General features: G+C 42.8%; 1 protein-coding gene across 2 annotated transcripts in view; it reads left to right on the top strand.

Annotated features, from left to right (window-relative positions):
- The window catches only part of cdh23 (cadherin-related 23), a 210,140-nt gene that overhangs the window by 43,246 nt on the left and 154,357 nt on the right, over positions 1-12,537 (top strand). For both annotated transcript variants that reach the window (XM_049599677.1, XM_049599676.1), the window contains 3 exons: positions 7,662-7,804; positions 8,090-8,137; positions 8,530-8,622. In XM_049599677.1, coding sequence (XP_049455634.1) covers positions 7,662-7,804; positions 8,090-8,137; positions 8,530-8,622 — 284 coding nt within the window. The remainder of the gene's footprint in view (positions 1-7,661; positions 7,805-8,089; positions 8,138-8,529; positions 8,623-12,537) is intronic.

A 12,537-nucleotide genomic window follows, 5' to 3' on the forward strand; every position in this document is an offset into this window, starting at 1 on the left:
GTGTGCCCTTTAATTTGGTTTGATGTAACCCCTCTGGTGGAGGTTGGTCAGACATAAGGAGATGAAAAAAATAAGTGAATGCTTGCCAATTAACTGTATCAAAACTGGTGATAGAGATAACAGACCTGATGAACAGCTGAGTTAGTTCTCTGAGTGTTCACGTATTCATTAAAGCAATAGTTGTCAAGAGAGGGAGCCCTTCTTTTCTGAGGCAATACTCCCTTTCAGTGACAGCCAGGGCTGAAGGTCAACTCTGAGTTGCCACAGCCTCATTCTTGACCCCAGCTCCTGCCATTCCCCAACATCCCCATCTACATCCACAGGGCTGACAGAAACAACATCAGCCTTATATTTCAGTAACACGGGGGCCAAATGATAAACATGTAAACCTGAGAGAAAAGGGGGAAAGGCCAAAAGGGAGAGGCTTTTGTTTCAGTGTGAGTGTGTTTATGTGTGTGTGTTGCTTCACAATGAAGGTGGCATGTTCCATTACCCGACCATGATTTAGCTCACTCTCAGGTAATAGTCAGCCCTGGTGAGGTCAGCAGAGGGCCAGTGCTGGAGAGAGGGAGTGTAGCTAGGGTGAAAGAGAGAGGCAAATAACAGAATAAGAACGGGATTAAAAACTGAGGTGAGCAAAACTGGATGAAAAGAGCAAGACAGAAAGAAAAAACGAGAATTGGGCAGGCGTTACGAAGTGCCAGTGCTGATGGACATTTTGGCATGTTGGCAGGAGTGGTGCGGTTTGGGGTGGATGCATGTGTGTTTGGGGCGGGCGTTTGCTTTTGTGACAACGACAGGCCAGACTGGCTCAGCCGTCACTCCAGAAGCCTCAGTTGCACACAGCCACCTGTCCACTCCTATCAGCGCTGCCTGTGTCCCTCTGTCTGGCCTCCACAAGCAGGACGAAGCGTGACGAGCGGATGACAAAAAGGGAAGAGAGAGAGAGAGAGAGAGAGAGAGAGTGAGTGGGGGAATGGCAATACCGCGATGAGATGGAATAGAAAATAGCAAGAGCAAAGAGCTTTCCTGTGTGATTGGAGAGTGAGCGGAGCTGCGTGTGAATGTGTAGTGACAGGTCTGCCTCTCTTCACCAATGCGTGGGATGACTGTCCACTAATGTCCTTCACTGTCCTCCGACTTTTGCAATGTGATTGGTTAGTCACAGCGTTGTCACTCAGTGTTTTCATCATTTCACCATTTGGGTGTATTAGAAAGCCAATCCTTGGCCGGACATCCAATCAACTTTCGGCCGAGCTGAATCGCTCTCATCATACGCAGTGCAAATGAATGATTCATACCTGGACAGCAGAGTCAACTTCAAATATACTCTGATGACCAAATTCATGCAATGCAAAACCAACATTTATTCTGTAATTTGCATAAGTGCCAAAGTGAATTGTTTTACTTTGTCTTTAGGTATGCATAGTATAGTATCTGATGACATCATTGTGCAGCTTCAAAGGAAACCCTTGATGCCTCCTCTCTGGAAGCTTAGGAGAACAAAACAAAACGGACTACAACCTTCACTTTGGTCTTTTTATCGCAAGGTCAAAGCACAGTGAGGTTTTTGATTTTAAGCTTCAGATACATGAACCATTTGTCTTCAACAAGTTGCTCCTCCTGTCTGAGCTTCTTAAGTCATGCCATGCACCATAAAGACAGGCTTGCACCATACAGTACAGCACATATACTGTTCACTACTCACACTCTTATTCACATTAACAAAATCTCCCTGAGCATAACATTTACTTGACTATTTACTTAAAATGAATGCCAGATGACCTTCAGAAAATGTTTGTGCACAGTGCACTCATATAATTAAAACTAAGTGTCTGTCTATGTTTGCCTACATGTATAAGTGTTCTTCACACCTTTATAAAAAAAACAAAACATGTTTATGTTGTGTTCCTGAGTATGTACGTCTGTTCATTTAAACACTGTGTACACACACACATTTAGGATGTGTGTCTGGAAGGTGTGTATTTCTCTCAGGAATGGCTAAAGGAAAGGCAGGGTGTTCTCCTCCCATCCGTGACAGATTTAGTCATAAATCTGTTGGATTAATACACAGCCTCCCAAGGACTCTCATGGTGTGTGTTGTTGAAACACAGGAGTCACTTAAAGCCAGACTCCAGGCACTATTTGTCTTCGGCTCTCTTCCCCATCACGGTTATTGATGTCACAAATGTACACATGCGCGTGTATGTACACACACAGGCACACACACACACACACACACACACACACACACATACACCCCATACCCAAAGGAGAGAAGGCCAGTGAAAAATAGAGAGGGTAAATGAGAGGAAAATGAGATAGAATTTGGTAAATGTCTTGTTTCAAAGGAGCCATTAAAATGTAAGGATTTGTGAGATAACATAGCTTTTTCCAAGAGACAAATATAAACTCCTTTTGAAGAACAGCGGTTGTAATTTGCACCCATTATTTCATAAGTAAACTGTGCTCATCTGCAGCAGTCAGTTTGAGAATGTGTTGCATTTGTTTATTCATGGCACAAAGGCTTGCAAACATAATCGGTGAGCTTTTTCTTTCTTTCCATCTTTTTTTTTATTGCTAGCTGTCTAATTGACCTCCCTGGGGAAAAGACTTTACTGTCACTCTCCATGGCTGCCTTCATCCCACAGGGAAATAAACTATCCGCATGCATCCTCTTTTCCGCTATTAAAGATGCCCCCTGAACAAATACACCCCTCTCTGTATGGAAATAGAGGTCCAAGCACTCAGTTTCTGGCCACCGCACTATTGTCACTCCAGGTAGATCTGCTTTGTTTATTTCCACATCCAACTGGCTCCCCAGAAGGAGCCTGAATCTCTAGACATAAACGCAGCACACGGCACCGCTGGCAGAGAAAGCGGCGATGAGTTAATTTCAGCTCCTTTCCGTCTTATTTCTGAAGACAAAGAAAAAGTTTAATTTATTGTGTGTTTGACTGGAGGTGAGGGTGCAAGTTAATGCATGTGCCCCCAAGAGGTCTCTTAAAAGCATGAGCCTGAAACAATGACTTAAACCCTCTGATGGAATCTGACTCGTAAATTACCCTTGAAGTGCTTTGTATAAGCTGAATTGACTGAAACATTCAGGGTCATATACTGGAATGACTGAAGAGGATTTTATCCTTAAAGTGCATCCTGTCTTATCAACACAAATATGCAGCATATAGTTCCACTTCTTAGTCATTAACAGCTGTGTAAATCCACACCCACCTTGTTTCTTAACAGTTTAAGACAAATGCTGTGCCCATATTTTGGTGTTTGCACTCTAACAACCACAGTTAACTTCCTCGTATATTCCTCATTTTAACAAAAGTGGTCTTTCTGCATGAGAGTGCCGACACACACTCACTTTTTGTAATAGTGGTGTACAAGACACAGACCCATTTTGTTGTAATGGCACACAGTCAATTAGAAGGACGTGGTTTTAAGTGCTCCCTCTGTGGCGCTCTCCCTGTTATCCAGGACCTGATCTGATGCTAAAAAGTACACAATATTGTAGCTTTGGAGTCACACTCCCATAATCACAACTCATCAATGTGACAGATGTGAAGGCTTTCCATTACGGCTTCTGTCCATAGAGTATACTGTTCAATTTTTCTTCACATGATAATCCGTAAAGAGACAAAATGCTGCACTATGAAGTAGGGAACAAAATGCAGACGCTGTACTGAATGAGCTCATGCCGCCAGTTAGTTGAAGACAGTATTTGCCTGTCTGAATTTTTGATGGGAGTGATTGATGTGAGGCAGCATGGCTTCAGCTTGGTGTTGCTGATGTGTTTGAAGGCTCTCTTTGTCAGTGGATAGACAGTGTGGTAACACGAGTGGCATCATACTGACTCATCAGTATACTGATTGGATGACTTGAACCCTTAGGCTCACTGGACATGCCTCAAGACACTTCATCAAGTATTTATACTAAGCAGGTAAATATCAAGATTCCCTCTGCCCTGTCCTCCACCGTCAGTCATCTCTTGTTCTTTTTCTTGAGGTAGCTTCATCTTTTCTTTGGTTGGCCACTGCTTTGGTAGATAGCGTACTGAACATTGCCCATATACCCATTAAGCCGTTGTGCACCATAAAATTTAAAGCTATAATTCACAACATGTGTGAAATTGCAGTCCTGACAGTGCCTGTCCCACTGAATCAGCGCTCAGATGAACGAGAGGTCCAGAGATGTCACCAACATAATAAACAGGGCTTTGGCCTATAGCCTCTTTTCTTTCTCAAGCCTGAGGCCCCAGGGCAGGGCTGAGCCTAGTCCCCGTCTAACACGCGCGACTCCTATTGATCCAGCAGGGATTGATGTCCTCCAGTGGCTGATTTAGCGCCCCCATTGGCCCCTTTCCTAAAAGGTTGGGCTGAGTAAAACATGCTGCTGCTGCTGCTGCTGCTGCTGCTGTGTATAGGTTAGCAAGTCTTCCTACTTTTCTTCTCCTCCTCCCCCTCACTTTCAGTCTGCTGTCTCTCCAGGCTTTGTCATTTTGTATGTTTTATAGCGGTGCATTTTTTTAGCACTGCCACAGCGAAGCAAAGATGCTTCGTTTTGGTGCAGTAGACCTACTCCAACTTTGGTAAGGGAGTGTATTTGTGACTTTGTTCAACAAATCTCACCTCTGCTGCACTTTCCCCTTTTCTACTTTTTAAAAATGTGCTCTCATTCTGCTATGCATCCTTCTTTACAGGCCGTGACAATGTCGCAACAGTTACAAGCTGCGACAATGACACAACGGATGGTATTGTTTTCATTTTCTGCGTCTGTGTTTGTGTGTGTCATCATGGCAAAATATAGTGCTGGTGGCACCTATTGTAGCGGGATTTACCACAGAAGCCGCTTTGAGTATTCTGCCAGGTGAAAGTGATCACCTTAACGATGGCTCAGTTCTATTAAGTGTCCCAGTGAGCTTTCCAGTGAGCCAGCCTGCAGAATACCAGGACCCTACCTGCCCTAAGTGAAATGCTGCTATATTAAATCTTACTAAATACACCTGTGCTTTATTCACTATGATATGTCAAAAATGTCGGCTGTGAAAAAGCTCTATTGCTGTATTGTGGCTGGAGTGATCCCATTGCAAGATGGTCTCTAGTTTGTGCATGTTTCACATTTTTGACTCACCCTTTCTTGGCTCTCCACCCATTCTTCAAATTTCCCCTGAAGAAGCTTCAAAGTGAAGCCATTTTAATTAACCACATATTTATTTTCTAATTGTCTTCTTTCAATTAAGTATTTAAGATTGCATCTATATGAGCTGTGTAAGTAGCTTGTTTCACATGCATTCAATTCGTTTTGGAATATCTGGCATGCTTCATTGTTTCTTCGAGAGGCTATATAAAACTGTGGGTGTATTCTGGTAACCTGCTTATCTTAGAGCAAGTCTTGTGGGCTTTCTTTCAGTTTTTTTAACCCACAGGAGAACACACATTGCTAAATCTACCAGGTCATTATGGTAGACAAGTGCTCTAGTTCGGCCCCCAGATGTCTTTGCTTTGGCCGTTCTGGTTTGACCTTACTGTCTAAACAGGGAAGGAAAACAGAGGATTCAGTATTTGAGTTTGCAGGCAGAGTAAGGGGTTCAGGGGACAATGGGAGAGAGAAGGGTGAGGTAGAGAGATGATTCCTCCAGCCCATCGCTCTTGTCATGAGAGCAGTGTTGCAGAGTAGAGGAGAAGAGGAGGGGCAATGTTAATGTGCACTGTATCATTCATAACAGTAATACTGGCATCACTTGCTGCTAAATAGCATCATTTGTCAGGGAAAGGGCTTGGTGCCACAGTGTTACAGATAAGCACTAAAAGGATACATACACTATGCGCGCACACACACACACACACACACACACACACACACACACACTACACTTTTTTAAAATAATTGTGAGGAATGTTCAATGCTCTAACCAAACCTTGACCCTCAACACGTTGTGCCCTTACCTTTATTCTAATCCTCAATCTTCCCTGAACCCTTAACTTAAATTCTAACCCTCAACCTAATCCTAACTTCAGTTGTAAGATTCAGTTAAGCCTTAACCCTAAATAAACTCCAGGCAACGAATTATTAGATTTTTCTTTTTCCTACCATCTATTTAAGAATATTTAATCCTCTTGATGTAACAGATACAACCAAAACACAAAAGTCACAAAAGTTCCTCTATATCTCCGGCAACTCAATCTTTGAGGACACAGTAGGTTCTCCTGTTATTTTTCTTTGCCTAATCACATCCATTTTGCTTTGTCGATATATAGTATGTCCATGGGGCAAACTTGAAAACCACCAAATACAATGAAACATAATCTGAGAAAATTAAGAGAAATTAGAGTGAATTGCTACATATAGTGCAGTACAGGATCTTAATCTAATGATGTACAACTGAACACTGATTCAGCCCTCCAGTTCAGCACATGTGACAGCTCTACATCCTAGAGAATCTAACCCTCATGCTTAATGAGTTGGTCTTAGTTTGCCTCTTTTTTCCCCCCAGAAGTTAATCTTCCACCAGACTGTAGCTCTCATACATAGCCTTAGTTTCAAATGATTTTGTTATCATTCATTTGTTATCCTTCACTTGAGTGTACGTCTACCCACATGGAGCAGACAATTCCTCCACAGTCGAGAGGGCCGGAAGGAGGAGGGAAAAAAATCAGTTATTATTGATGACTATGAGGTAAAATGCTCAATTTGCACCGTCTTCAACCAAATTATAACTCATATTGAAAGCAGCTGAATTTGCATAAATCTCATTAGACGCAATGAGAGGAGTTCATAAATCGTTATATTAATTAGTCATTTTTGCCACCCTTTCATAGGAAAATGGGGTGTATTAATAAAACGAGAGGGGTGTGTGATTGTGAAGCCTAATTGGTCGTTGTGTTAAGTATTTTGGTGCGCAAGTGACAGGGTTGATTTAGTTTGGCTTCACCTCTATTGTCTGACCGAGTACCTGCAGAGAGCAAGTGTGTGTGTGAGTGAGTACATGTGCTCATTGCATGTGTGTAATCTATGTATTTACTCTTTCATCCATGCTCTCATAGTCAATACCCTCATTCCTGTTTAGGGTCAAAGGTGGAGCTGAAGCCTGTCCCAGCAGTTTTACCCTGGACAGTAATGAGCCTTGTCCCTCTGGGTCGAGGGGTCTTGATGCTGTTCTCTATGCCTCCTAACCTTAGCCTTGCCCTTCTTGACACATCAGAGCATGGTGGGTTAGCCAGCCTGATAGCGCTCCACCTCTGGGTTTGATTACCCAGCCTGTCCGAGCTTTATAGTGCCTGTGACCAATGAAGCCTGTGAACCACTGCAGCTCCAATTAAAACTCTTTGTGCCACTATGCTTGCACAGGCCAGTGTGTCTCAAATGCACTTTAGTTCATTTTGGAGGAAATCGTATATATGTATAAATCGTAAATCTTTCTTACTTTTTGGGGAATTTTGTGCAGGGGTGTCAGTGCAGCCACAAATATCTTTTTTTGCAGAAGCAATGTGACATCAAGGGAAACTACTGGATTTGAGTGTATTTGCAATGGTTGTGTTAGATCTCCCAGTCTATTGCTCTGTAGATAAGTGAATACAAGGTCACATAACCAATCAAAAACCTTGTTAGACACTCAGGCCTGTGGGACGTCTGACCTTTGGTTTTCTGTCTGGCAGGTTCATCAGTGGCCCAGCTGAAGGCAACCGATCCTGAAGGGGAGCCTCTCATGTATGGCGTTTCAGGAGAAGAAGCCATGAGGTATTTTTCTGTGAACAAAGACACTGGGGTGGTCTGGCTTCGACAGCAGCTCGACCGTGAGGTATGAGCACCAAACAGACACACAAGCATACACATTAACAAAGCAAATGCATTATATTCAAGAAAAGACACTCAGGACAATTTTGAAAATAGGAGATGGAATGTAAATTATCAAATGATGAAAGAGCAGTGAAAAGTGCAATACTCTTCGGCGGGGAGGGATGAAAAAGAAAGTGCTTAGAGTTCAGAGTGGCATTTCTTTGTCTTTTTATGCTTTTCTGCACTGCTCTTTTGCACTACATGTCCATGCAAAGTTTATGCTGATGTCTGTCTCTGTCTCCACCAGACCAAGTCAGAGATGCAGGTCGAATTCTACGTGAGTGACATTCAAGAGGTAAGAGACAGATTTGCACTGTGATCACAGTTATGACACCTCCCGTCACACGCTGACACCTAGATATAGCCTGACCAAATGTCACATAGAGACCTTCTCTCTCAAGCCGTCTCCCTTTCAGTCTCTTGCTTTCATTCACCCCCTTATTTCTCTCTTTCTCACTTGTAATCATTGTGACACCTGTCTCACTCAACGCAGTTTAGTAACTGAAACATACTGACGTTCAACCTACTCTCCCCTGCGGGTAATCTATCACACACTTGTCCTGTTTTCTTTCACTCTGAATCTTGGCTTGGTGTGGCTAATATACATTTTCAATGACTACAGTTCTCTGACAAGTAATTTGTGGAGGAGGCTTCGGAACAGTTTTACCAAGGTGTTTCCTCCCTCAGGTGGTCAAAGACACAGTAAACATTCAGATTGGAGACGTGAACGATAATGCGCCAGTTTTCCATGGGCAGCCTTACACCGTACACATCCCAGAGGTAAGGCTGACAGTTATTTAACTCTTCAACCTAAAGGGACAGTTCACCCCAACATCAAAAATGCATGTTTTTCCTCTTACCTGTAGTGCTATTGATCAGTCTGTTTTTTTTCGTGTAAGTTGCGTGTGTTTGAGATATCAGCCTTAGAGATGCCTGCCTTCTTTCCAATATAATGGAACTAGATGACACACGGCCTGGTGCGTAAAGTGCCAATAAAAGCACAAGAAATACTCAACAGCAATATCTCTCTCAAGAAATCATGGACAAGAGTCTTGTGCTTGTGACAGTGTGAGATGAAAATGATAATGGTGTCCCCCTGCAATGTTAGCTAGCTTGGTGGTGCTAGGTGAGCAAGTAGTAGATTCATGCTTCCTTCTCTGCGGTGTTACGGTCAGTGGGTGTAGATTGGTAGAAATAAGACTGCTCACAACAAGGTAAGTGGATTGTCTTGAGTAAGCGGGAAATGATTTCTGTAAAGAGACATTGCTGTTGAGTCTTCCAAATTTATTTTTGTGGAGCTTTAAGCATCACAAGTCAAGGGCCATCTAGTTCTAATATATGCAAGACAAGACAGACATGTCATGTGACAACTCGCACCAAGACAGTCTAGACTGTTAAATAGTACTACAGGTAAGAGATAATAACGGGTATTTTTGATACTGGGGGGAGCGGTCCCTTTAATGTTTCCAAGGTAGTTGTACAATAACTTGTGAATCAGAGGTTGTGATGCACCTCTTTTTGCAGAAAACCTAAAATGAAAAATATTTATTTTATGTAGGACAATTGCTATGTAATTTTTTGTTTTACGAACCTCAAAACAATGATGCCAGGAAAGAGTGACCATCCAAAGGATAGTTTCCTCGCAAATATCTACTGTAAGTGCTTTGACCAACAATGGTTTTCATCTGGAATGTAAGAAAAGGTAAGACAAGATGTATGAAATTCACCTCAATGCTATGACTATTATAACAGTAGTGACTGCATGGTGGTTACATCCAACTTAGGATAATCATGAACAATTCATAGTGCTTTTGGATCTCTGGTGCCCTGGAAATAGCTGCGTTTTGCTGCACCTGTGATCTTCCCGTGATTTGAGGAGTTGTCTTCTAGCTCATGTTTAGAGAGTGTGCACAGCCTCCTTTATAGGGAAGAATAACACTCGCTGCAGTGGAGACCTCAATCTCTTTTCTCCTCTCCGTTTCTCTCGCTTCTCTGTCCTCTCTCTGAATCTGCTACCGCCCTTCTCAGCTCTCACTTCTTTCCATCTTTCTCTCTCCTCTTTGCCCTCTCCCTCATCTAATCCTTTATAGAAGTAATTGCCAGAGTGGAGTGGAGGACTTCAAACAGGGGCTGAAATCCACACACACAAACACACACACATGCACATATCTTGTGTTTATATTGAGCACATACTCCTTTCTGAGTCTTCACCAAATCTTCAAAGCCACTGGCTTTTTCTCTCCCCAATCCATAAAGTCAGGCAAATAAATGGGAGAAAGAAGAACGCTAAGACGAAGCTGTTTAGACCACCCACCAGGGAAGGTTCTCTCAGGCCAATGCAACCCCTGCTCAGTTGTGTGGGACTCACTTATAGTCCACATACAGACTTTCCAAGCTCAGCAAACAATAGGCTTCAGTTTAGCCTCCAGAAAGCCATTAAACAGAGCTGTGTTTGACCCTCAGTCGCTCACATATTGTTAGTTCCCTTGCATCACTCAGTGAATTACTGCTTGTGTCAGTCCTGCCCTCCTAGTGCTTACAAAATTTAAGCTTTTTTATTTGAGGCAATGGGTTGTGGTAATAGATCAGATTCTTTAAACACTAAACACAGCAGTGAGCCTAATTTTTCTGCAATGAAAGTAGCTGAAGCCTGTAACAATGAGACGTAACAGTCAAAATAAAGTATGCAAACCTTTTGTATGTGAGCACAGAGTGAGACTAATGCAGGTGAAATGTGTTTTCTCACACATCTCAATCAACTAAGTTGTTAGTGCCTTTCTTGATGAATGAGGCAGAAAATTCATTCATGTTTTTATGGCTGTGTGTTGCAATTACAATGCAGCAAACAGTCCAATCTGTACATCACAAGCTGAGAGTGTACAGGGGCTCAGAACAGTGTAATGAAAGTATGTGATGACGATTCTCATGCTCAATTATGTCTCATAAGTTGTTGCTGCATTGATACCACTTGTTATACAGACTTGCTGCTATATTTCAATAAGTGAAAGATATTCAAAAATTCCTCCAAAATACCACATTAACACACCAAGACCTTGAGGAACACCACACCAAATCCATGCTGTCATTTGGTATCATTTTGGAGAAATCATTTGGAGATTTCTGTAAGAACTGCATTTTTGGTGAATGGATGACAAGCACTCCTGTTCTGGAAACTGCTCAGAAAACCCCTTATTGTCAGTATATCTATGAAAGCCATTCATTTTCTGAAAGCCTTAGGTCTCTAGTTTGTGGCTCTAAAGTGTCATGAGGCTGTGGTTATACTAGAGGTCACTATAGGTCATTTTATATACTGATGTTCATTTTTTAAAAACAAAAAAAATGTCTCACTTAGGGACTCCAGTGGGTATCTATAGAATCCATTTTCAGTCAGATATCTTAAGGTGAGAGCTCAAGGGATCCCTGTGAAAATTGTCATTCCAATTTTCCCTCACCAAAATTTTGTCTAATTTTGGAGTGTTATTTAACCCCGTCTACAACATGCTAGCATGATATGGTTGGTGCCAAGGAATTCTAATTTTATGTCTTCTAGTTTCATATGATTCCAGTATCTTCCAGTGTCTTGAAGTGGAAAGCCTTCCACCTCTTCCATTTGGAAGCAGGAATTTTGGAAACAATGTTCATTCAGGACTCAGTTTCTCCCTCATCGCACCCCTTTCCCCTTCCTTTCTTTACCCTATCTTATGTTCCCACAACTTTTGTTACCTGCATTTCCATGGCCTGATTACCTCTGTGACCCCAACAGACCTCTAGTGGGCAAAGCAAACATGCTGCAGCGTCACTCCATCATGCTGTCACTCACTGGACATGCCAGAGTAACAGGGGTTAGAGTGCAGTCAGCACTACTAGATAGTGCTGCTGAACTTTAGCACAGAGACAAGAGGATGGGAGAGGGTGATGGATGTGGAGGATGGCAGAGAAGTAAAAGTTAAAGAGTGCTGACAGAAAGACAAAGGAGAAAAACTGTGGAATATAACACACAAGACTGACGGAAGCCAAAAGAAAACAACTCAAATGGCTTTAGGGTTGTTGAAACAGATGAACAGTTAGGGGAGGAGGTGTATTGAGGTGGGCCTGACGCAGCTCAGAAGTGAGCAGATGAAGCAATGTGAGTGGCAAGGTGAGCAGTGCAGTAAGGAGAGCGGGGGAGAGTGTGTGTAAATGTCGTTTTAATTTGTAGAGCCATAAAGAGGGTGAAGGGGAGCAGGTGGGCTGCTAGCATTCCCTCTGTCAGTGCTAATGAGCTGGCCAGATTTACTGCATCCGCACAGTCAGGCAGCCAGCAGCAGAGACTGGGTACAAGGAGCGAAGACTATCACCAGAAATAATGTTTTGATAGAACAGCAGATGGGCCACAACCCAAATCCATTATTGGATGAGATGATGGAGTGAGCCTACAACATACTGAGAAGTGTTTTTCACATTCCCTAAGCGCGACAGGTAGTCCTCAATACAGCAAGCCCTCTATCGACAAATTCAAAATGTTTTCTGAGTGTGCATCTGCGGAGCTGCTGTCTGAGCAACTGTGGGGCCATCCGTGGCTTAAAGAACAACCCTCCCTAAAAACACTCACACACACACACCTCCCTCCAGCTGTCTGACCCTCACACCCCCCCACTGGGAGTCGGTCTCTCTGTCAGTGCTGCTGTGATAATATCAAATGCCAGCACTAACAAC

The sequence above is a fragment of the Epinephelus fuscoguttatus genome, linkage group LG16, assembly GCF_011397635.1.
Source record: "Epinephelus fuscoguttatus linkage group LG16, E.fuscoguttatus.final_Chr_v1".
In the NCBI taxonomy this organism is placed as follows: Eukaryota; Metazoa; Chordata; class Actinopteri; order Perciformes; family Serranidae; genus Epinephelus; species Epinephelus fuscoguttatus.